Genomic DNA, 21,256 nt, shown 5'->3' on the forward strand with positions numbered 1-21,256 from the left:
GGTGTTATTTTGTTTCTTCTTGGAGAATGGCAGTTTTTTTTTAGTTAATGTCTCAGGAGGTCAAATGTGGTTACATGTGAAAACAGATACTTGTCATCATTGCTAGTCTCCTCCATGCAATCAGGGGCAAGTCAGCACATTTATGCACAACATTTCAGCCATAGTCTGCTCTGATGGCTATAAAATGGTATCTAGAAGTTTGCTTTTTGAGAATTGGCTTGTAGGTGAAATAGATATTGCATTAAAACAATGGTCCAGGGGAACGGCAAGGGTTAATTGGTTAATTCTAAAAGGGTTCATTCTAAAAGCCAGTTTGTGACAAAGTTTCCTTCATGGCCCACTGTGTTTGAAGCCAGCAGATACATAGACTGGAAAATTGAAGACATGTACCACACTTTTCCATTACATGAGATAAGGTGGCTGTGACCGGGGGCCATCTTGAGGCCAGTCCAAATGTTGGCCTGCCCACTTTGTCATAAGTAAGTTAAATAGTTTTTCCTAGGTGGGAGGCTGCCCATTTAATGCCCAATGCCAAGGGCATAATAAACAGCTCTGTGCTGTCCCTACATTGTGTCCCATGCCTTGCAGATGGCATCACTATATGGCTCGAGCCCCACACTGGGCCCCACTATATTCCTACTGACATTTGTACCCCAACCTGGATCCCTTCTACTCAGGTGACCTAACCTCCACCATTATCCTGGGCTGCAAAACTCGTTCATCCCCTTTCCCCTCTCAGCAGTGGCCCCCTCTGGGACCTTTGGCTTTGCAGGCCCTGGCCTTACCTCTAGGCCAGTTGGGACTCCAAGCCTCTAGCTATCCCTCGTGGAAGGCATTCTTACCTTTTGACTTCTCATGGTCCTTGTCCCAGCATAGGCCAGTTGAGGTTCCCTGGCTAGGTTTTTGAGCAGCTAGCCCTCTTTCCCATATGGGTCTGGCTTCTCGGGCCCCTCCACTGTCCCCACTCTCTGAGCTTGTGGGCCACATAGTTACTCTCTTGACCCCTCCTGGGCCCTACACGGGGCAACAGTAGGGCCACCAAGCAGCAGGGCTGAGGGCTTCCGGCGCAGCAGGGGTGGGGAGGGAGTGAGGCTCGGGCTGGAGCTGAGGCTAGGGCTAGGGGAGGTGAAAGTGCTGCACAGCCAGCGGGGTGTGGGACTGAGCCACAAGGACTCATCCAGGAATGCAGCTCCTGCTGCTACGCACACCCGGGAGGCATGGGGGGTGTGTACCCCCAGATCTGCGTGGGGCAGGGCAGGCTGCTGCTGTGGGCTGGGAATGGGACTGCACCAGGCTGTTCCTAGTGAGGGAGGGTAAGTTGGGAAGATCCCAGTGCAACCTCCGCCCCTAGCCCACAGCAGCACCCTGCCATGTCCCATGCAGATCTGGGAGCATGTGGCCTTGGGATGCACGCAGTGGTGGGAGCCCCTACCCACTCCCTGCATCCCCCAGAGAGCAACAACAACTTGGGGTGGATGTGGGAGTCCTGGGGGCTCTGTCCCCTCTGGCCTGGCAGCACAGCTGAGGCTGGCCCTGCTCCAGCCCCCAGCTCTTGGCCCCCCGGGCGATGCAAGGCTAGGGCCAGTACGGGGAGGCAGCTGGGGCCAGTGCAGCGCTAGGGGGGTAGTGGATCCACTGGCATGGGGGGTGCCAGCACTGAGCAACAACCCCAGGCGTAAGGGAAGGGGTGGCCGCATGGGCACAGCAGGCCCCGGCCCTAATCCTAGGCCCAGCACTGCTCTGCCCCCTCTCAATCCCTGCCTGGCCTCAGACCTACTCCCTCCCTCCCATGGACCTTCCCCTTTCATCACAGACTTTCCCACCAGGTGGCGGTAGTATGCATGCACTCAACACCCCTGTAAAAAATGTTTCTCCCTCTGCCTATGCCTAGGGTCTGGGCTTATACAGAGGTTTCCCAGCCCTTGTCCAATCCAGGAGCCCTCTTACAGTCATGTGACTGCCTAATTAGGCCCAACTGCTCCTGCCTGCTGCTCACACCTCTTAAAGTGGCATGCATAATCTGTGCCCTGCTACAGTGACATTAGGTCACAATGCCAAACTGCAGAACCCTAGGGATGAGGCTTTGGTGAACAGACCAGGTTAGTAGGAATGGTAAATACCCAAATTAAGATGTGTACATGTGATGGGTTTATTGGAACAAAGGAATATGCTGACAGGACAGAATGTGAACAGTATGACAACCACAGGGGAATCCAATCAACAATGCCTGAAGATGAAGAGTCAGAGAGGAGAAAGAATACAAAAGGAGGGATTTCATAGCAGCAAAGGGTCCCCAAGTGGGGAATGCAAAGGCACCATGGACAGAGGGAACACCACCAGCCCATCTCACCCACCCCAGTTGGGGGGGGGGGGGGGAGGAGGGATTGGGCCTCAGCCCTTGACCTCCATGCTGCTGACATTCAAGGGAACCTCAGGGTGAAGCTTGTGTACTGGCCAGATGTACCTTCCCTCTGTGACAGCCTTAGACCTGGTAGATATAGAGTTGTTTGCATTATTCTTATCTGCTTCACTGCATGTCAATAAAGTGTACCTATTATCAAATGGAGAAGTCATGTTTGGTCTGAGGGTTTGGGTCCAGTCAGAATAAGGTATCTGGGTCATTAATCCACTGTCTACATGCTCTATGCTAATGCCAATGACATGCATGCTGGCTATCTATGTTCTTGAAACAGCTAGGCATGGCCAATTCACTGTGTGTAGGGATAGGTCTAGTGGCGTGTCCAGTATATTGCATGCTTCTCTGTGTATAAATGGTATGGCTGGGCAGACATCTGACTGTATTTGCTAAATTTTGAGAAAGGACACTTAGAATACAGAGATTAATTTTATAGAGCCCCATAAAAAAAAATTAATAAGCATTGTATGAAGGCTTCTATATACAGGCAAAGGTAATTAGCTGTGTTAGGCTGAAGTCAGGCAGAAGAGGCAGAGTAGATTTTCATTTTATAAAACAACTAAATCAGTCTATAAGGTGTAATTCTACCCTGGCTTTCATCTATACATAGACAGATTTTTTTATACATGTGGATATATCCAGGTACTGCCTAACATATTGCGTACATGTGTTCATAACCAGCTACTGGCTAGGCAGTGCCAGAAAAGATTCCTGGAAGAGTTTTCAGGTTTAAGAAGAAATTGTTGCTGCTGCAGACATGATATCAAATGTGCTCATAAGTGCATGACAGAGAAGGGACTCATGCATTGTCACGCTCAGAGAAAAGCAAATAGAGCCTGAACCATACAACCATAAATAAAAAATTCAGATTCCAGTAGAGAAAACTCTTAATGCAGTGATAAAGACTATACTACTTAACAGATACATGTATACTGGTGTTGTATAGGTCTTACAAAAATATTGTCTATTTAATCTGGCAGGTTAAAAATCACAGTTTTTTCCCTGAAAATACTGTTACAAATAGCATATAAGATTATTCAAGAGACTTTTTAAAGGAACTCGCTTTTGCCAGTATGGATTTGTTCATTTATTTTTGGTTTGCCTTTGCATGTTTCTATAGGTGAGCGCTGACAATAGGACTGGCCAATTTCACATTTTATTTTAGCCAGTTTTTATGTCAAGTTCTCATTCACTAGCGAAGTGGGAGCTAACATTTTTGGCAGGCATGCCACTCCCATCCCACTCCCCAGCTTGCTTTGCTTTCTGTTCCCTGCTATGCTGCCTGCCCCCTTCCCAGTCTGCCCTGTGCCCCACACTGAGGCTGCCTGTGCCATGGTTTGACCACCCCTGCACTAGCAGATGCTGTAAACTTCTGGGTGCAAACTATAGGAAGAATTTTTTAAAAAGTAAATGGCATACACTGGAATTACCTAAAGTGTTGCTGGTATGGTTAGGAATTGTATATGCTTAATTTCACAAGAGCTTGAGTTCACATTCATCATTTTAAATCAGGAATGGTATGATAAATTGAAACACAAACAGGTCCAATATATTTCAAATATCCAAAAACAGATCAAAAAGGCTTAGGATCTGCTGGAGCCTAGCGACTCATCGCATTAGTATCAATCACTGAGGCATGCCAGTTGCCTACAGTACAAAAGGGCAATCATGCCTGGCTGCCATTGACCCCCCAGTCCAAAAGACCAACTAAACAGTTACTACTGGGTTAACTGGGACCTTTGGCATAAGTCCAGAGTGAAGGTCAAACTCAAGCATTTACCCGTCTGTTGCCATAGCAGATAGATTATAAACAGCTTTATTGCATATACAGATAGTGATCTACATTCTAAGTATATTTATAATAATAATACTTGCATGTATGTAAGTAAATAGATATAGAACAGGGGCGGGCAATTATTTTGGGTGGAGGGCCACTTACTGAGTTTTGGCAAGCTGTTGAGAGCTGCATGGGTAACCCCACTGTAGCAGCGCACCTTCAGGTACTTGCCACTTTAAGGGCTGAGGGAAGCAGCCGGCAGGTGCCTGATGAAGGAGGCCATTTTCAAATATAGGCCAGCCAGGCAGGGCCAGCAGTTGGCTGCTTGCAGTTGCAGGAACAGCACTATCCAGCTCCTTTGCAGTGTGGAACATCCTGGAGGTAAAGGCAGGAGCTAGGGGGATGGCTTGGAGGATCCTGGTCCTGGGCATGACCTAAAACTGCACCCTGCCAGGGTAGGGAGGCCTGGTGGGGCTCCTTGTGGCCAGGCAGCCCCCAAGAAGTGGCAGGACCATGAACCTCCTTGGTGGAAGGTGGGTAGGGCTGTCTTAACCCCCCCCCCCCTCTGGTGGGTAATAGTATGAACAGGGGGAGCAAGGGGGATCAGATATGTTAGTAGTGAGAAACCTGAGCCCAGCAGGGAAGTGAAAACCTGGAGGCCCCAGAGGGGGTGGTTTGTGGAGTATAGTGTAGTGTGAGGGCCCACTCAGAGTAGGGTGCAATAAGGGGCACCTGAAAAACTAAGTGTGTTGGGGTGCAGAGTAGGGCTGCAAGAGTGGTTGGAAGGACTACACTAGGGGCATACTGAGTAGGGCTGCGAAAGTGGCTTGAAGGACAGTACATGGGCCAGCCCCAGAAGTGTGAGCATGAGAGCAGTTGCCTGGTTAGGGGCTTGTGGCAGAATCAGCTCAGGGTTTGGCACAAGGCTAGGCCACGTGGAGTAGGGGAACTCGCAGGAACCAAAGGACTGCATGGTAGGGCCAGCATGCAAGTAGCAAAGCCTGATGACCAAACAGGGACCACTAAAGAAAAGCAAGGGCAGTGGAGTGTGGCCCAATAATAGGCGGTATGCCAGAGGGTCCTGTGAGAGGGGGCTGAAGTGCAAGAGGCCTCCTGTGAGAGTGGGGGCAGAATGAATGGAGCCTAACTATGAACTGAGTTTGCTCTGGTCTCAGACTGGGGAGCAATTGTAATCAGATTGTCACCTGTGAGACATGGGCCACAGTGTAGGGAAGGTTTGGAGCCATGGATAGCACTCCCTGGCATTGGGGCAAGGAATGGGCAGCCTCCCACTTAATAAATCAAGTTAACAATCAACTCATGGCAGGTGAGTCAGGGTAGACTGCCCTAGGCAGGTGGGTGTCATTTTGGGATCTGTCCTTGAGTTTGCCCACTCTCACACCCAGTCCTTGCCAAGTGCCCTGCCTCCTGGTTGCCATCTTGGGACCGGAAGTCCCACCCCCTAACCGCCAACCTTTGCCACCAGAAGTCCCATCCTTTGCCTCCAGAAATACTCCTTTCAGCAAGGGGTTTTGCCATCTCAGAACCAGAAAAATACCAAAGTATATTCTAAATATCGAACATCTACAACATTCAGTAACCGACTTCAAATAATATTTTTGTCCTGATTTCCATGTGTTTGTGTACTGTACATAGATGTGATTGCACAAGACCTTAAAAGGAAGTCTGACTCATACATATACATATATGGGGGGTGGGTACAGGTTTGTGGAGGAAGATATGGGTATGTGTGGGGTGGATGGGTGGGGAGGTGGATATGTGGGGGGAGGGTGGGTGTGGAGGTCTGCATGTATGGCAGTGTGAGGGGAGGTGTGGCTGAACATGTACAGTGGGCTGTGCATCTGGGACTCACCCCTCCATTGCTGGCCTCTCCCCGCCATTCCATCTGCTTCGTTGCTGCCACCTCCAGGGGCCGCTGCCTCCATCCCCTGTGTCCCTGCCATCATGGTGACACTCTGCTGTGCCACCACCTCCTGTCCAAGCGCTGTATTCGCACTCTGACTGGTTGTTTCAGTCAGCCAATCAGAGTGCGAATGAAGTGTTATGGACCGACAGACAGTCAGACAGACTGATTAAAGCTTTTATAATATTAGAATTTATATAGCACATACTGTACCAGATCCCTGAGTTTCATTAAGGCTCCCAGGCAGCAACATAATACCAGCAAGAATATTCCTGCTAGCTAACTAGCTATTAAGAAAGATGATTGCTAATACTAATAATAAAACCAAGAACTTTGCTACAGGAGCAGTTGGCTCCAAATATGTAGGGGCTTCCACTGATACCCTGTGAATCATGTTTCCTATAGCAGTGGGACCTGGGATATTAGAAAAGATCTGCACTTGTCCTTATGTGCCCATCCCAAATGGCATATCATCCTGAACTGGCAGTCATTCCTACCTGTAAGTCCTGCAGTTACATCTGTCTTGAAGTCCAGTATGGGTTCAGAAGAAGAGGAGAAGTGTGTTTTGAGGCTCTGTGCAAGTTCTGTAGATGGGAGAGCAGCCATGTTGAGCCAGGAGCCACCTAATAAGCCAAAGAGAGAATGCTAAAGATGAGATTCCTAGCTGGAAAATTGGAAGAGATAGCAAAAACTGTAGGTGGTAGGAGTGCAGGGACTGCTCCCACAGTGCAGGCAGGACACAGCACCTCCTGACATTTCTCCCATTCCTAGATTCTCATCATTCAGTTGGATACTGACAACATCTGACTTTGCTTTTCCTCCAGTGCCTCCCACCCTGCTCATCTTTTCCATCCCCATAGTGATACCTTGTCTTATAACAGTACTTCAGTGCCACTTCACAGACTCTCCCTCATACAAAGTACAGGCGTATATAGTGTTCCAATCCTCTTTCAGTTTCAAGAGATCACAGAATCATAGAAAATGAGGGTTGGAAGGGACCACAGGAGGTCATCTAGTCCAATCCCCTGCTCAAAGCAGGACCATCCCCAACTAAATCATCCCAGCCAAAGCTTTGTTCAGCCAGGTCTTAAAAACCTCCAAGGATCCACCTCTCTGGGTAAACTGATCCAGTATTTTACTACCCTCCTAGTAAGACAATTCTTCCTAATATCTAACCTAAACTTCCCTTGCTGCAACTTGAGACTGTTGCTCCTTGTTCTGTAATCTGCCACCACTGAGAAAAGTCTAGCTCCATCCTCTTTGGAACCTGGTTCAGGTAGTTGAAGGCTACTATTTTTATCCTCTCTGTCTTCCACTGAGATCAGTCTAGCTCCATCCTCTTTTGAACCCCACTTTGGGTAGTTGAAGCCGGCAATTGAATCCCCTCTCTGTCTTCTCTTCTTTAGGCTAAATATGCAGAGAGGCTGAGGGAACTGGGGTTAAATCATGTGCCCCAGCCCCTCCACCATTTTTGTTGCAGTCTACTGGACTCTCTCCAATTTGTCCACATCCTGTCTGTAGTGAGCAGCCCAAAACTGAACAGAGTACTCCAGATGTGACCTCATCCGTGCTGAATAGAGGGAAATAATCACTTCCCTGGCCCTACTGGCAACACACCTACCAATCTATCCCTCCCTTCACATTTCATCATTTGTGTGGCCTCTTTCCCTTCCTTAAGAGTTTCATCTCACTACCAAATATACTGACCCAAAGAGAGAAGAAATATGCAGTTGAGTATTATATAATTAAATTAACAATCCAGTTACAATCCACCCAACTTTATTCCTTCCCATGCAATGTAACCCCTTTGCCTTCTAAATTAAGGTGCTAAATAGGCCTCTCCTAATATAATCTAATAGCCAAAGTTATCTACTCTCTCCCCCATACAAGGCCAGCAGAACCATTCAGACAGTACGTTTTTCCTTCCCTATAGTACTTGTAACATGGATTTGTAACAATATCATCACTAAAATGCCCTTGGGATTCTAAGGAAGACCTAAGTGTAGACTGTTTCATTTCCATCCATCATGTTATGTGTGTGTTTCACTGCTAGAAGCTTCTGCAGGATGTGGTCACCATGTGCCCTGCTAAGTGGAGGCTACTAGGACTACAAGTGAATTGCTCATGGGAGCCTGGGACACTGGAAAGTGTATGCATCTGTCCTCACATGCCCTGTGTAACAGAGCACAGGGTGTGCTCTGTTACTCCAAGGGGCATGGGCAGCAGTAAAGAAGTCTGCAGCTGGTTATTTTCCCAATCAGGCCTAATAACCTGATTGGGAACAGGGCCCAGCTGTTTACTTTAAGAGCAGAGCCCTGAGCAGCAATGCTAGAAGTCTGCTGCTAGCAGCCGGGAGAACACCACCTGGCTAGAGCTACTGCTTACAATATCTTGGAGGTAAAGGCAGATGCTATGGGGATGGCTGGAGGCTCCTGGTCTTGGGGCATGACCTAAAACTACACCCTGCTGGGGCTGGATGGTGTGATGGGACTGCTGGTGGCGGGGCAGTCTCCAGGAAATGCCACACCTGGGGCCTCCCTAGTGGAAGGCAAGTATGGGGCATGAGAAAACCTCAGCAGGCTGCTGTCTTGCGGGTGACCCTGTGGAGGGGAAAGGCTAGGGGAGCACACCCTGAAGAACAAAGCAATGGCCCAGACTCACTGTGAGCTCTGAGGTGGCATTACGGAGCCAAGTGCGTGGCTCCAGGGGAGTGGGGACCTAAGCCTGCGGCGAGCTATGCATGAGGCTCCTGGGGTGAGGGGATAAAGGGATTGCAACCCAGTGTGGGGCAGAGGATGAGGCCCAGTGTAGGGCAGGGGATGGGGCTGGGACTCCAGAGCAATGGACTGAAGGAGAGCCCAGTGCTAGGGTACAGTGACTGCAAGCTCCAATGGGGAGTGAAAGTCCCATGTGAAACTCTGGACCACGGATCACAGTTTGAGGCACTGGAGTAACATGGATGTCATCTGTGAGGCATGAGACATGGTATAGAGGAGGTCGGAGCCATATATATATATAAGCCCTTAGCATCAGGGCAAGTAAATGGGTAGCCTCCTGCCTTGTTATCATCATTCAATTGTATCATTTAAGGCATGGTGGGTAAAGTAGGCAGGCAGTTTGCCCAAAGACAAGTGGGTGATTGGCCCGGTCCCAGGATACCTGTTTGTTACATCCTGTAGTAAATTAACTATGCAGACTCTTAAGGAGAACAGGCTGTATGCATGCTGGAAGCTGTAGTGTAGAAGACTAAGTTTGGTGTCAATTAGGAAGGAGGATGTATAGTTAAGAGGGCGACTGCATGTGCACACACACTTACAGGGATGCACACCCTATGGAATGGTTCAGGTTTTGCAAAAAAACCCAACTAGGTTCCAGACATGTTTGTGTCTCAGTTTTGTGGCCAACAAACTTTGGGAGCAAAGGCAAGATTTACAAACACTTTCTCTCCCATCTTCTCCCCTTGTGCAAACCTGCACACTGGACAGTGAACAATAAGCTGGACACTGGTTACAGTGGACAATAAGCTGAATATGAGCCAGCAGTGTGCCCTTGTTGCCAAGAAGGCCAATGACATACTGCGCTGCATTGGTAGGCATGTTTCCAGTAGGGCCAGGGAAGTGATTATTCCCCTCTATTCAGCACTAGTGAAGCCACATTTGGAGTAGTGTGTTTATTTTTAGACCTCCCACTACAGAAAGGATATGGATAAATTGGAGAGAATCCAGTGGAGGGCAACAACAATGGTGAAGGGGCTGGGGGGACATGACTTCTGAGGAGAGGCTGAGGGAACTGGGCTTATTTAGTGTAAAGAAGAGAAGACAGAGAATTAAAATAGTAACCTTTCAGCTACCTGAAGGGAGATTCTAAAGAGCATGGAGCTAGACTTTTCTCAGTGGTGGCAGACTACAGAAAAAGAAGCAACACCCTCAAGTTGCAGCAAAGGAAATTTAGGTTAGGTATCAGGAAGAACTTTTCTCACTAGGAGACTAGTAAAACACTAGAACAGTTTAGGCAGAGAGGTGGTGGAATCTCCATCCTTGGAGGTTTTTAAGACCTGGCTGGACAAAGTTGTCTGGGATGATCTAGTTGGGGGTGGTCCTGCTTTGAGCCAGGGGGTTGGACTAGATAACCTCCTGTGGTCCTTTCCAACCCTCATTTTCTATGATTCTACACTGGTGTTACTTTTGATTTACAGCAAAGTAAGGGAAATGATCACTGGGCCAGATAGGGCAAGGCACTGGAGTGGTGAGCCATTGTATAATCATTTACCTGAGGTGTAAATGCTAACACAAGGGGGAAGGCCATGGGGTAAGGCAGGGTCCTATGGTGTCTTCCTTTTGGGCCAGGTTTTGTGATTCTTATTCACATGAGGTACTGTCTTCCTCTTTGAATATCCCATTGATGTCACCAGCCCTGTTTCTCCTCTCACATACACTAGTATAAATAAAGAGCAACTCTGCTGGGGTCAATACAGTTACACCAGGGTAAAAGCAGAATATGGGACAGGAAAATCAAGCCTACATGCCTATCTGAATTACAGTGGGACTATTCACTGGCCCAGATTCTGACTTCAATCACTCTGGTGTAAATCAGGAGCATTTCCATTGAAGACAGTGAAATGACCCCTAATTTTCACTAGTTTAACTGAGACCAGGGTCTGGTCTTCTATGAAATGAGGTAGCACAATCTGGGCCTTTGTGATTAGGCCACAGCCAGAGATTATTTCATAATCGCCATCCTCAGCAACATCCCTCAGGAAGCATGTGGTTTTGTTCCTGTCCTAATCAGAGCTATTCCACATGGAATAAGGGAATATTATTTCCTCTCAAAAGGTTATGGTTTAAAGAGGCTCTTTTTCAGACATCAAAGTGGAGCATGTGAGCATCCCATTGTCTCCAGCCAGGGTTCACTGGAAGATCAGGGGAGCATTGTATGTTATATACTTCTATCTAATACTTGAAAGCTGGCAAGTGGGGATTACCCAGAATGCACTGGAAAGGATGAGGCAGGATGCATCTAAGGGCTACCCGTGGGCAGGAAGAGACTGCCAGAAAAACAAAGGAGCTTTAAGATAAAGCTGAGGTCTCAGGGGAAAGTGCTGGGAGTGCAAAGAAGTGCTGGAGTGTGTGGAGAAAGGGATGAGCCCCTTTCTTGCTGATGTATGTACACCTCTCCATCAAGGTTGAGAGGAACTGCATTCCCTGGAGACATCATTTCAGCTGTCAGTTAACAGACTCATTGCAGGTATGATATGCCACTGGCAGGCTGTTGTCAGGTAGACTGATAGAACTGGAGAGACAGTTGATATTGCTGTAAGCACTCAACAGATTACTCACAGCCTGAGCAATTCGAAGCCTCACCTTCTCCTAATTTACAAACACATTAATCTGGGGGAGAGGGACTCTGGGCAATAAGGAGTCCTCTGCCTGTGAAGCAAAGGTGTGTGGTGACACAGAGACATGGAGAAACATTCAATTTTCTCTCTCAGGGCATGAGTTCCTCCTGCTTCTGCCTGAGCTTGGAATTCAGACCTAATTCCCATGATACCACTGGCCTGCCCTCAGTCTTCCCTCCTTCTGTCAAACAAATCATATTTAGGAACAACTCCAAGTACTGCCGCCCCCACCAGATATTAGGGCTGTGCCAGTCTTCAGATTGCACTTCGGATCTGGCGCCGCTTCAGACGCTTTGGCGTGTGAAGTGGCATGCCCAGATCAAAGCACGGGCTCAATTAAGCTGTCTGAAGTTGTTCAGAGCATCTGAAGTGCTTTGGATGCTTCAGACACTTTGGACAGCTTAACTGAAAGTTAGAAGAAGGAGGGAGAGTGGAAGGTGAGGGGGGGGGGAAGACTGACATGTATAGGTGGTCAGTGAGAAGGATTTCTCCCTGGCTGCCTTTCCAATGACAGTGTCTGTGGGGTGAAACTACAAGCAGCATAAAAGCCTCTGTTTGGAGGCATGCTGTGCCTTTTCCCCAGCTTGTTCTGTCCCAGGAACTGTGAGAGAGGAACCCTCAGACTGATGCACTGCAGCTTACTGGCTGTATTCAGTAGTTGAACTTGCCTGCTCCTTTTTCTTGTTAGAAAGGATTGGGTAGGATTTAACTTAGCTTATCTTAGCTATTCTATTCAATTACTATTAGTATTACTATTCAATTCATTTCTTTGAATTTATATTTGCTCTCTTTTTTGGAAACTTTGAAAAAAGAAAGCTGTGTTTTTCCTTGCCAGTGTGATCCATCACTGTGCAGGGAGGCACACATTGCTTGCATGCATGCACACAGAGACACAATATAAAGAAAAATCACATATTCAGAGGAGAAGAAGACAGACAGACAGGCAGCACACAATTTTTACAAAACTCTTAACACTGAAGCAAACAACCAAAGAAGAGGCCAGTGCACACACACAACAGAGGGAATAAAATGCACAATACAAAAGGATTGACACACACACAGAGACCTTTTGCAGCACAGGAAACATCAATATGAAGCATCCTGGAAAAGCAGGTCCCAGGTCTTCTGGCAGGGGAGGAAGAGGGGGTTGGGGGAGAGCTAGAGCTGCGAGCCCTGCCCATCCCAAACACGGACACATTCTCTTCCCAAGCAGCCATGACATCAGTGCTGCCAATGGAAGCAAGGAGGTGGGAGCAGTGTCTGCACCTGACATCCCTGCACGTGCACCACCTCCACTCAGTCCAGAAGTGGGCACCAGCAGTGAAATCACTGTCTCCTCCACCCCAATTTCATCTCTCAGCGTGAGCCTCGTACTGTCAGAGGAGGAGCTGGAGCTGGAACCAGGGATGCTGAGCACGCTGGCTCAAGCAATTCTGAGGACTGAGGGGGAATCAGAGTTTGTGCTCCACACCTCTCAAGTTTCCCTAGACCCAGGTCTCCTCCAGAAAGCAGCACCTCGGAGGAGGCTGAGGTTGTGGAGGCAAGTGGCTCAGCTGAGGCAGCTCCTCCTGCTCTTCAGCCTCAGTCTGCTGAAGAGTGGGAAAAGACAGGATCCTCACCCTCTACCCAGAAGCAGGGGAGTAGTGTAGTGTGGGAGCATTTTGAGCTGGCAGATGATCCCAGGTTTGCCATCTGCCAGCACTGCCGAAGGCACGTGAGCCATAGCAAGGACATGAGACACTTCACTACGGCGATGCTGCTGCATCTGAGGAGGCACCAACCCCTTGCCCTTCTTCCTGCTCAGCCTGCCACCAGTGCGAGTGTGCTGAAAGGAAAGTCCCCCACTTGCTCCAAAGCCCCCTTCTCCCTGAAACCAGAGGCAGGCCAGCCTGGGCCAGTGGGGGGAAGGTAGACAGAAAGGGGGACACGTTCCCAAAGCGAGTGAGATCACCCAGAGCATTGGGGAGATGCTTGCTCTGGATAGCCAGCCCTTCTCCCAATTTGAGTGGCCAGGGTTCAGGTGGTTCATAGCACTTCTGGCCCCATTTTACAAAGTGCCCGCACATACCACCTTTAGCAGGATAGTGGTGCGCTCCCTATATGAGGCATGCAGGGAGTACTTGAGGGAAGAGCTGCGCAAGGCAGGGCCACAGGTATTGCAAACTGAGGTGCTGGATGAGTCCCACACAGCAGGGGAGATCGTGGGGGCCATGAACCGAATGGTGCAGGGGTGGCTCATTGGGCAGGCTGAGCTCACCCGCGGGTTCACGGTCACTGACAATGGGGCCAATATGGTGAAGGCTGTCCGTGATGCCAACTTTGTTGGCATCTGCTGTGTGGCACACAGGCTGCACCTAATAGTGAGGGATGCCTTGGAGACGGACAGGGCTGCCGGTGATGGTGCCACCACCACTACTGCTACAAGCCAGCTAATTTTGAAATGCAGAAAGGTGCTGAGCTACTTCCACTGCAGTATCAAGGGGGGCAAGATGCTGAGGGAGATACAGGCAGAGCTGAACATCCCACAGCACAGAATCATGCAGGATGTGGAGTCTCGGTGGAACGCCACATATCTGATGCTCGAAAGGTTGGTGAAGCAACAGAAGGCCATCCATAAGATGGCCTTGCTTGAGGAGATCGGGATCAGCGGCCCCCTGAGCTGAGTGGGGTACCATCTCCCAGATGGAAGTCACTCATCATGGTGTCCTGTGACCAGTGTGGTCCCCCAAGGCTCTGTCTTTGGACCCATACTGTTCAACATCTTCATTAATGATGTGGACATTGGAGTCAGAAGCAGACTGGCCAAGTTCGCCGATGACACCAAACTTTGGGGCAAAGCATCCACACCAGAAGACAGGTGGGTGATCCAGGCTGACCTGGACAGGCTCAGCAAGTGGGCGGACGAGAATCTGATGGTGTTCAACGCCAATAAATGCAAGGTTCTCCACCTTGGGAAGAAAAACCCGCAGCATCCTTACAGGCTCGACAGTTGGCTAGCAGTATGGAAGAAAGAGACTTGGGGGTCATCATTGACCACAAGATGAACATGAGCCTGCAATGCGATGCTGCGGCTAGTAAAGCGATCAAAACGCTGGCTTGCATCCATAGATGCTTCTCAAGCAAATCCCGGGACGTCATTCTCCCCTTGTACTTGGCCTTGGTGAGGCCGCAGCTGGAGTACTGCGTCCAGTTTTGGGCTCCACAATTCAAAAAGGATGTGGAGAAGCTTGAGAGAGTCCAGAGAAGAGCCACGCGCATCATCAGAGGTCAGGGAAGCAGACCCTACGATGACAGGCTGAGAGCCCTGGGGCTCTTTAGCCTGGAAAAGCGCAGGCTCAGGGGTGATCTGATCGCCACCTATAAGTTTATCAGGGGTGACCACCAGTATCTGGGGAAATGTTTGTTCACCAGAGCGCCCCTAGTGATGATGACTAGGTTGAATGGTCATAAACTACTACAAGACCGTTTCAGGCTAAGGAAGAATTTCTTTACTATCCGAGCCCCCAAGGTCTGGAACAGCCTGCCACCGGAGGTGGTTCAAGCACCTACATTGAACACCTTCAAGAGCAAACTGGGTGCTTATCTTGCTGGGATCCTATGACCCCAGCTGACTTCCTGCCCTTTGGGCAGGGGGCTGGACTCGATGATCTTCCGAGGTCCCTTCCAGCCCTAATGTCTATGAAATCTTGGTGGTCCTGAAGCCCTTCCTCAAGGCCACTGAGACCCTTAGCGCTGGCGATGCCCTCCTCAGCCAGGTGATCCCCCTAGTGAGGGAACTGGAGAACCAAATGGAGAAGTTCGAGGGGATCAATGTTCCTGGCTGGGGCAGGCCGCTGTCACCAGTGGTTTGCATTGTAATTTGATCCCTCTCAGGATCAGGCCTGAGAGACTGGAGGCAGAGTGCTTTTTTGGTGAGGAATGTGCCCCCACAGGTAGTTGGGTTTTGTTGTCTTTGATAGATTCTGGTGTGCAGTTTGTGGGGGTACTGGAGATAGTTGGCAGGTTTTGTGTATTGAGCTGTAGGAAGTTGGCTTCAGTTCTGGTGAAGAGGTTAGGTGTTTGTTTGAACATACAAAACACTTTTCAGAGCTGGGCCTATGAACTGCACTTCATCAGCCTGCTAGGTAGTAGGTACAGAAACTCACGGACTCAATATAGACAATGGAGTTCTGGCACGCTGCGACCTGCCGGGCATCTGACACACCGAGCACCTCTGCACTTTTACCTGCGCTGCTACATCCCCCTTTCCCCCCTCCCCCCCCTACCTATCCCTCCCCCACTGATGCCTCCATTTCCATTTTCACTGACTGGCTTTAATGTCTGCATTGTGGGTTAGGCCAGCCTCTGGCTTCTTTACTATTCCTTCCATACAGGACTAACTGCAGGTACTTCCTCAGCCTGACAAAGGGGTTTTCAACCTGAAAGCTTCCTAAGATATATTTTTTTAAGTACTCTTTTTTGTTCATAATACACATATAGACATAAAAACACAAGATAAGCCATCACACACCATGAGTAACATCATATGTCCAACACAACACAACACAACATCTTTACTTCTTGCTGTCAATTCCTTTTATAAAAAGAAAGGCTCTGTGATAGTTCTGTTTGGGTACCTTTGAGGTTGCTGCTGATGCTACCGGTGTTGAGCCAGCTAAGTTATTGTACCTGTTGTCATGTAAAGTGGAGGACTGGGCGTGAGGCTGTAGGGGAGGAGGAGACCTCACTGGGGCACACTGCCACATTGTGCAGAGGCCCCAGCACCAGGAAGAGCACACCTTAACACACACAAAATGCCACCCACCCACATCACGAGTTTTGTCTGTCAGCAGCTTGAGGTGCAGGGCCCCAGACGACTGACTCCCCCAGTGAGAGAGACACAGCTGGCAGGCTTCATGGCTTGGCAGGGCCCATCACCCAGGCCTGCACTAGATTCTAATCCCCTGTGCCCCAAGACAGACGCAGTTGCCCAAGCACCCACCCACATCACGAGTTTTGCCTGTCAGCAGCTTGAGGTGCAGTTCCCCCCAAACCCTTGCACTGATGTTCTTGAAACTTGGCATGCTTTGTGGCCTGAGCAGGGGCCACCAGCCCTGCAGTTTTCAGCCCGCTGCACCTTAACACACACAGGGTCATTTGTGTCATGATTTTTGCCTGTCAGCAGCTTGAGGTGCAGCTGCCTCCAAACCCCTGCACCCATCTTCTTGAAACTTGGCAGGCTTCATGCTCTCAGCAGAGGCTACCACACTTTCAGGTTTCACCCAAATCGGAGATAAAACAACAAAGTTATAGATATTTAATTGATTCCCCCATTATAGCTTATGGCCAGATTTCTGAGGCGGCTCCAAAGCTTCGGAGCCGCTTTGGCCAGATCAAAGCGGCAAACCGATCTAGAGCTTCAGATCAGATTGCTGCCATCTGAAGTGGCTGGATCTGAAGCCAGATTGAATACCTGCCTACTCGTACAGGCCTACCAAATATGTTGTGGTGCCACTGGGTTTTCAATCCTACCTAATGTCAGACAGCTCTTCTTTCTCCATATCCTCCAGAATATCTGGAATAGAACTGAGCAGGAACCAGAATTATCAATACATCAAAAATAAAATATAGCAGGACATACAGGAACATCAGAAATAGAATAGGAAGGAAGCTCCCAAGTTACAAATCTTGTCTCCCACAATTTCAGACAAATATGTCATAAATAATAGGGGTGTGTGAAATGGGCCCTTTCAATTTGGATTTGGATTCAGCCTGAATCGGGGACAGTGATTTGATTCATTGATTAGGATCTCTGGCCCTAATTCAATTCAGCTGAATCCAAATCTGAAGATTCGATGCTGATTCAGAAAATCAGCAATTCGGACATAGACACAGCTTTAAATGTTTCTTCTACATACCTCAAGGTACCAGGTGCAACTCGTGAATGCTGTGATCCTGGGGCAGATGGAGCGTCCCACAGGAGCACAGGGCCCCCTGCCCCGCGTGCTTGGTGGCAAAGCTAAAAGTGGACCGGAAGCACTTCTGCTCCACTTCTGGGTCTGCTGGGGAGCATGCTAGAGTCTGCCCCTCCCCCCCCCCAACTGGTGCCTGGGTCTGTGGAGGGCACTTGGGGTCCCCCTGCGGCCAATCACCAAGTTAGAGGGGTGTGGGGGCGGAGGGGCCCAGCATGCTCTCCGGCAGACCCAGAAGTGGACCAGAAGTCATTCCAGTACACTTCTGGGTTCACTACCGAGCATGTGGAGGGCCCCACACACTCCTGTGGAATGATCCATGTGCCCCAGCACCACAGCAATCATGAGCCACTTCTGCTACCTCAAGGTATGTAGAAAAAACTTTAAAGCTGTGTCTATGTCTGAATCGCTGATTATCTGAATCGGCATTGAATCTTCAGATTTGGATTTGGCTGAATCAAATGAGGGACAGTGATCCGAATCAATCCAATCAACAAATTTAATTTTTCTTACAGGTTGGCAGACCTCCTACATAGAGCTTTAAACTAGCTTTGTGGGGGGACGGGGATGCCGAGTTCAGGACAAGATTGGGTAGGACAAGCCATGAACCACATGATGGAAATGATCAGGTAAGTACTAAGGGGCCCACTAAGAATCAGGATAGGAGAATACTAAGGACACCTATGAGCCAAAAAAACCTGTTTGGCTGAGCAGGGAAATCCAGGAAAGCATTCAGGGGAAAAAAGAGGCCTACAGGCTGTGGAAGCAGGGGGCAGCCACCAGGGAAGAGTATACATCTTGCTTGGTTTGCACTTGCAGGGAAGCAGTGAGGAAGGCCAAAGAAGATACAGAACTCAAGTTGGCAACAAAGATTAAGGATAACAAAAAGTCTTTCTTTAAGTACATAGGGACCAGGAAGAAGGCACAGGGTAACATAGGGCTGCTACAGAATGGACTAGGGCAACTCCTAACTGATAGGATGGAAAAAGCAGAGCTCTTTAATAATTTCTTTGCTTCTGTTTTCCTGGACACGGATACAAATACACCTCCCAATGAGTCTTTATTCTGGAGTGAGAGTAATACCAATCCACCATCAGTTAGCACTGACCTAGTGAAGGGGCACATGGAAGGGTTGGACGTATTTAAGTCGGCAGGTCTCAACGATCTTCACCCAGGGGTACTAAAGGAATTGGGCAATGACACATAGCAGAACCACTGGCACAACTGTTTGAGCGCTTGTGGCACTTGGGACAGGTCCCAGAGGCCTGGAAAAGGGCCAACATGGTCCCTATCTTCAAGAAGAAGAGGAAGGAGGACCCGGGTAATTATAGGCCAGTTAGCCTCACCTCTGTTCTTGGCAAGACCTTAGAAAAAATCATGAAGGATCACATTTGCAGGGGGCCAGTGGGTAACACAATGTTAAGGGGCAACCAGCATGGGTTTATAGCAGGCAGATCCTGCCTGACTAACCTGGTCTCTTTTTATGACCAGGTCACAAAGTGTTTAGATGCAGAAGTGGAAGTAGATATTATTTACCTGGATTTTAAAAAGATTTTTGACATAGTGTCGCACTCAGTTCTTATGGTCATACCAAGTAGCTGTGATGTGGATTTTTTCACAGGAAGGTGGGTGAAAAACTGGCTTATGGGACGCACCCAGAGAGTGGTGGTGGATGGGTTGGTTTCTCCCTGGAGGGATGTGGGCAGTGGTCCAAGGCTCTGTCCTTGGACCAGTACCATTTAATATTGTCATCAGCGATTTGGATGAAGGTGTTGAAAGCACCTTGTCCAAATTCGCAGATGACATTAAACTATGGAGTATAGTAAACACACTGGAAGGCAGGGAGCAAATCCAGGCAGATCTGCACAGACTGGGGAAGTGGACAGATCAGAATAGGATGCAATTTAACAAGGATAAATGCCAGGTGCTGCACCTGGGGAGAAAGAATCTCCAACACACCGATAGACTGGGGGGTACCATTCTGAGTACCACAACAGTGGAAAGATATCGCAGAGTCCTGGTTGATGCAAAAATGAACATGGGTCGCCAGTGTGACGAGATAATAAGCAAGGCTAACCGCACTCTTTCTTGCATCAGCAGGTGCATCACGAGCAGGTCTAGGGAAGTGATAATTCCCCTCTATGCGGCGTTGGTGAGGCCACAGTTGGAGTACTGCGTCCAGTTTTGGGCACCGCACTTCAAGAGGGATGTGGACAACCTTGAGAGGGTTCAGAGGAGGGCTACTGGTATGGTTGAGGGCCTGCAGGTAAGACCCTATGAAGAGAGACTGAGGGACCTGAATCTCTTCAGCCTCTGCAAGAGAAGGCTGAGAGGCGATCTTGTGGCTGTCTACAAACTCATCATGGGGGGTCAGCAGGGAATAGGGGACACTTTGTTTACCAGGGCATCCCTTGGGATTACCAGAAATAATGGCCACAAACTGAAGGAGAATAGATTTAGATTGAACATGAGGAAGACATTCTTTACAGTAAGGGTTGCCAAGATACGGAATGGGCTTCTAAGGGAGGTGGTGCTTTCCCCTACCTTGGAGGTGTCCAAGAGGAGATTAGACAGGCATCTGGCTGGGGTCACTTAACCCCAGTGGTCTTTCCTGCCTGGAGCAGGGGGTCAGACCTGATGATCTACCAGGTCCCTTCTGACTCTAGAAATCTATGAATCAGTGCCCCTGATTCAGGCTGAATCTGAATCCAAACCGAATAGGGCCCACTTCACACACCCCTACTAACTAGCAGTGCAGCGGGGGGGGGGGGTGGGATTTGATACCAGGAGATCCCAGTGTCAAAAAAATGCCTCTAAAAAAAACACAAAAGTGATGTGATGCACATGGCAGCAGCATGTGCCACCAGAAACGTAGCCGGCTCAGCCAGAGCCATGCTCTGGTTGCTGGCTAGGCTTTAAGCAGTCTGCTTGGCACTGCTGCTGCCCCAGGAGGGCCCCAGGACCCCAGGTAAGGCTTCTGGGGTCAGCCCAGATCCTGGCCCCAGCCCCCCTACCCCACCTACGACAATTTGCTGCGTGCCGGAGCACACGTGCCAGGGCATGCCCGAGGACAAATAGCAGCAGCACAAATGTGCAGTTGCTATTTGTCCCGTGGGGAACACACACCCCTGCATGTGCATGCTTGTGGGGATGTGCCTCTTGGCTCCTGTCTTCTCAGCAACTAGTAATACACCACTCTGGGTAGGTAGTTCACATTGTTGATATGTAATCATGGGTGAATGTAGGATTTTGAAAAGGGACAGGGTGCAAACTAATGGTGCATCCACACAACATATTTTCTCCAGTTAAAGAGAAACTAGATTTACCAATATGCTAGAGTTCCAGATATGTATTCTTCAGTTTCAGATCGAGGCAAAACTAAGTACAACTTTACTGTAATATGCACTAATTTGCTAATTATATATTAAATTAAAAAACCTCGCAGTGAACTAGGCAAAGATAGTCAAAAGATACTGTTTTATTAGTCCTGTAGTCATTATGGTTAAGTATACATCTCCTATTCTTCAGCATCTTGACAGTGCATCCAACACTTAGCTGTTACTCATTTCCACGCCTGAGTTAATATACACCGGAGTTAAAATTACCATGACTGAATTAAGGTTTTTAGCTAGAACTGAAAAACAGTCGGCAGAGCTGTGAAATAGAAGAGAGATATTACCAGGAATGGCTAAAAAAAGCAAAAGCGCAGAAGGAAGGATAAATTAATTAATGGAACATCCAGACTATTAAAAAAGAAAAAGGGTCATTAACATCTATAAAGAGAGATTAGCAG

General features: G+C 48.8%; 1 protein-coding gene across 3 annotated transcripts in view; it reads right to left on the reverse strand.

Moving 5' to 3' along the window:
* Positions 1-21,256, reverse strand: part of LOC106738039 (BTB/POZ domain-containing protein KCTD8) — a 62,926-nt gene that overhangs the window by 20,277 nt on the left and 21,393 nt on the right. For all 3 annotated transcript variants that reach the window (XM_019481885.2, XM_019481884.2, XM_059732620.1), the window contains one exon: positions 6,615-6,740. In XM_019481885.2, the coding sequence (XP_019337430.1) occupies positions 6,615-6,740 (126 nt within the window). The remainder of the gene's footprint in view (positions 1-6,614; positions 6,741-21,256) is intronic.

Source organism: Alligator mississippiensis, chromosome 8, assembly GCF_030867095.1.
Source record: "Alligator mississippiensis isolate rAllMis1 chromosome 8, rAllMis1, whole genome shotgun sequence".
Classification (NCBI taxonomy): domain Eukaryota; kingdom Metazoa; phylum Chordata; order Crocodylia; family Alligatoridae; genus Alligator; species Alligator mississippiensis.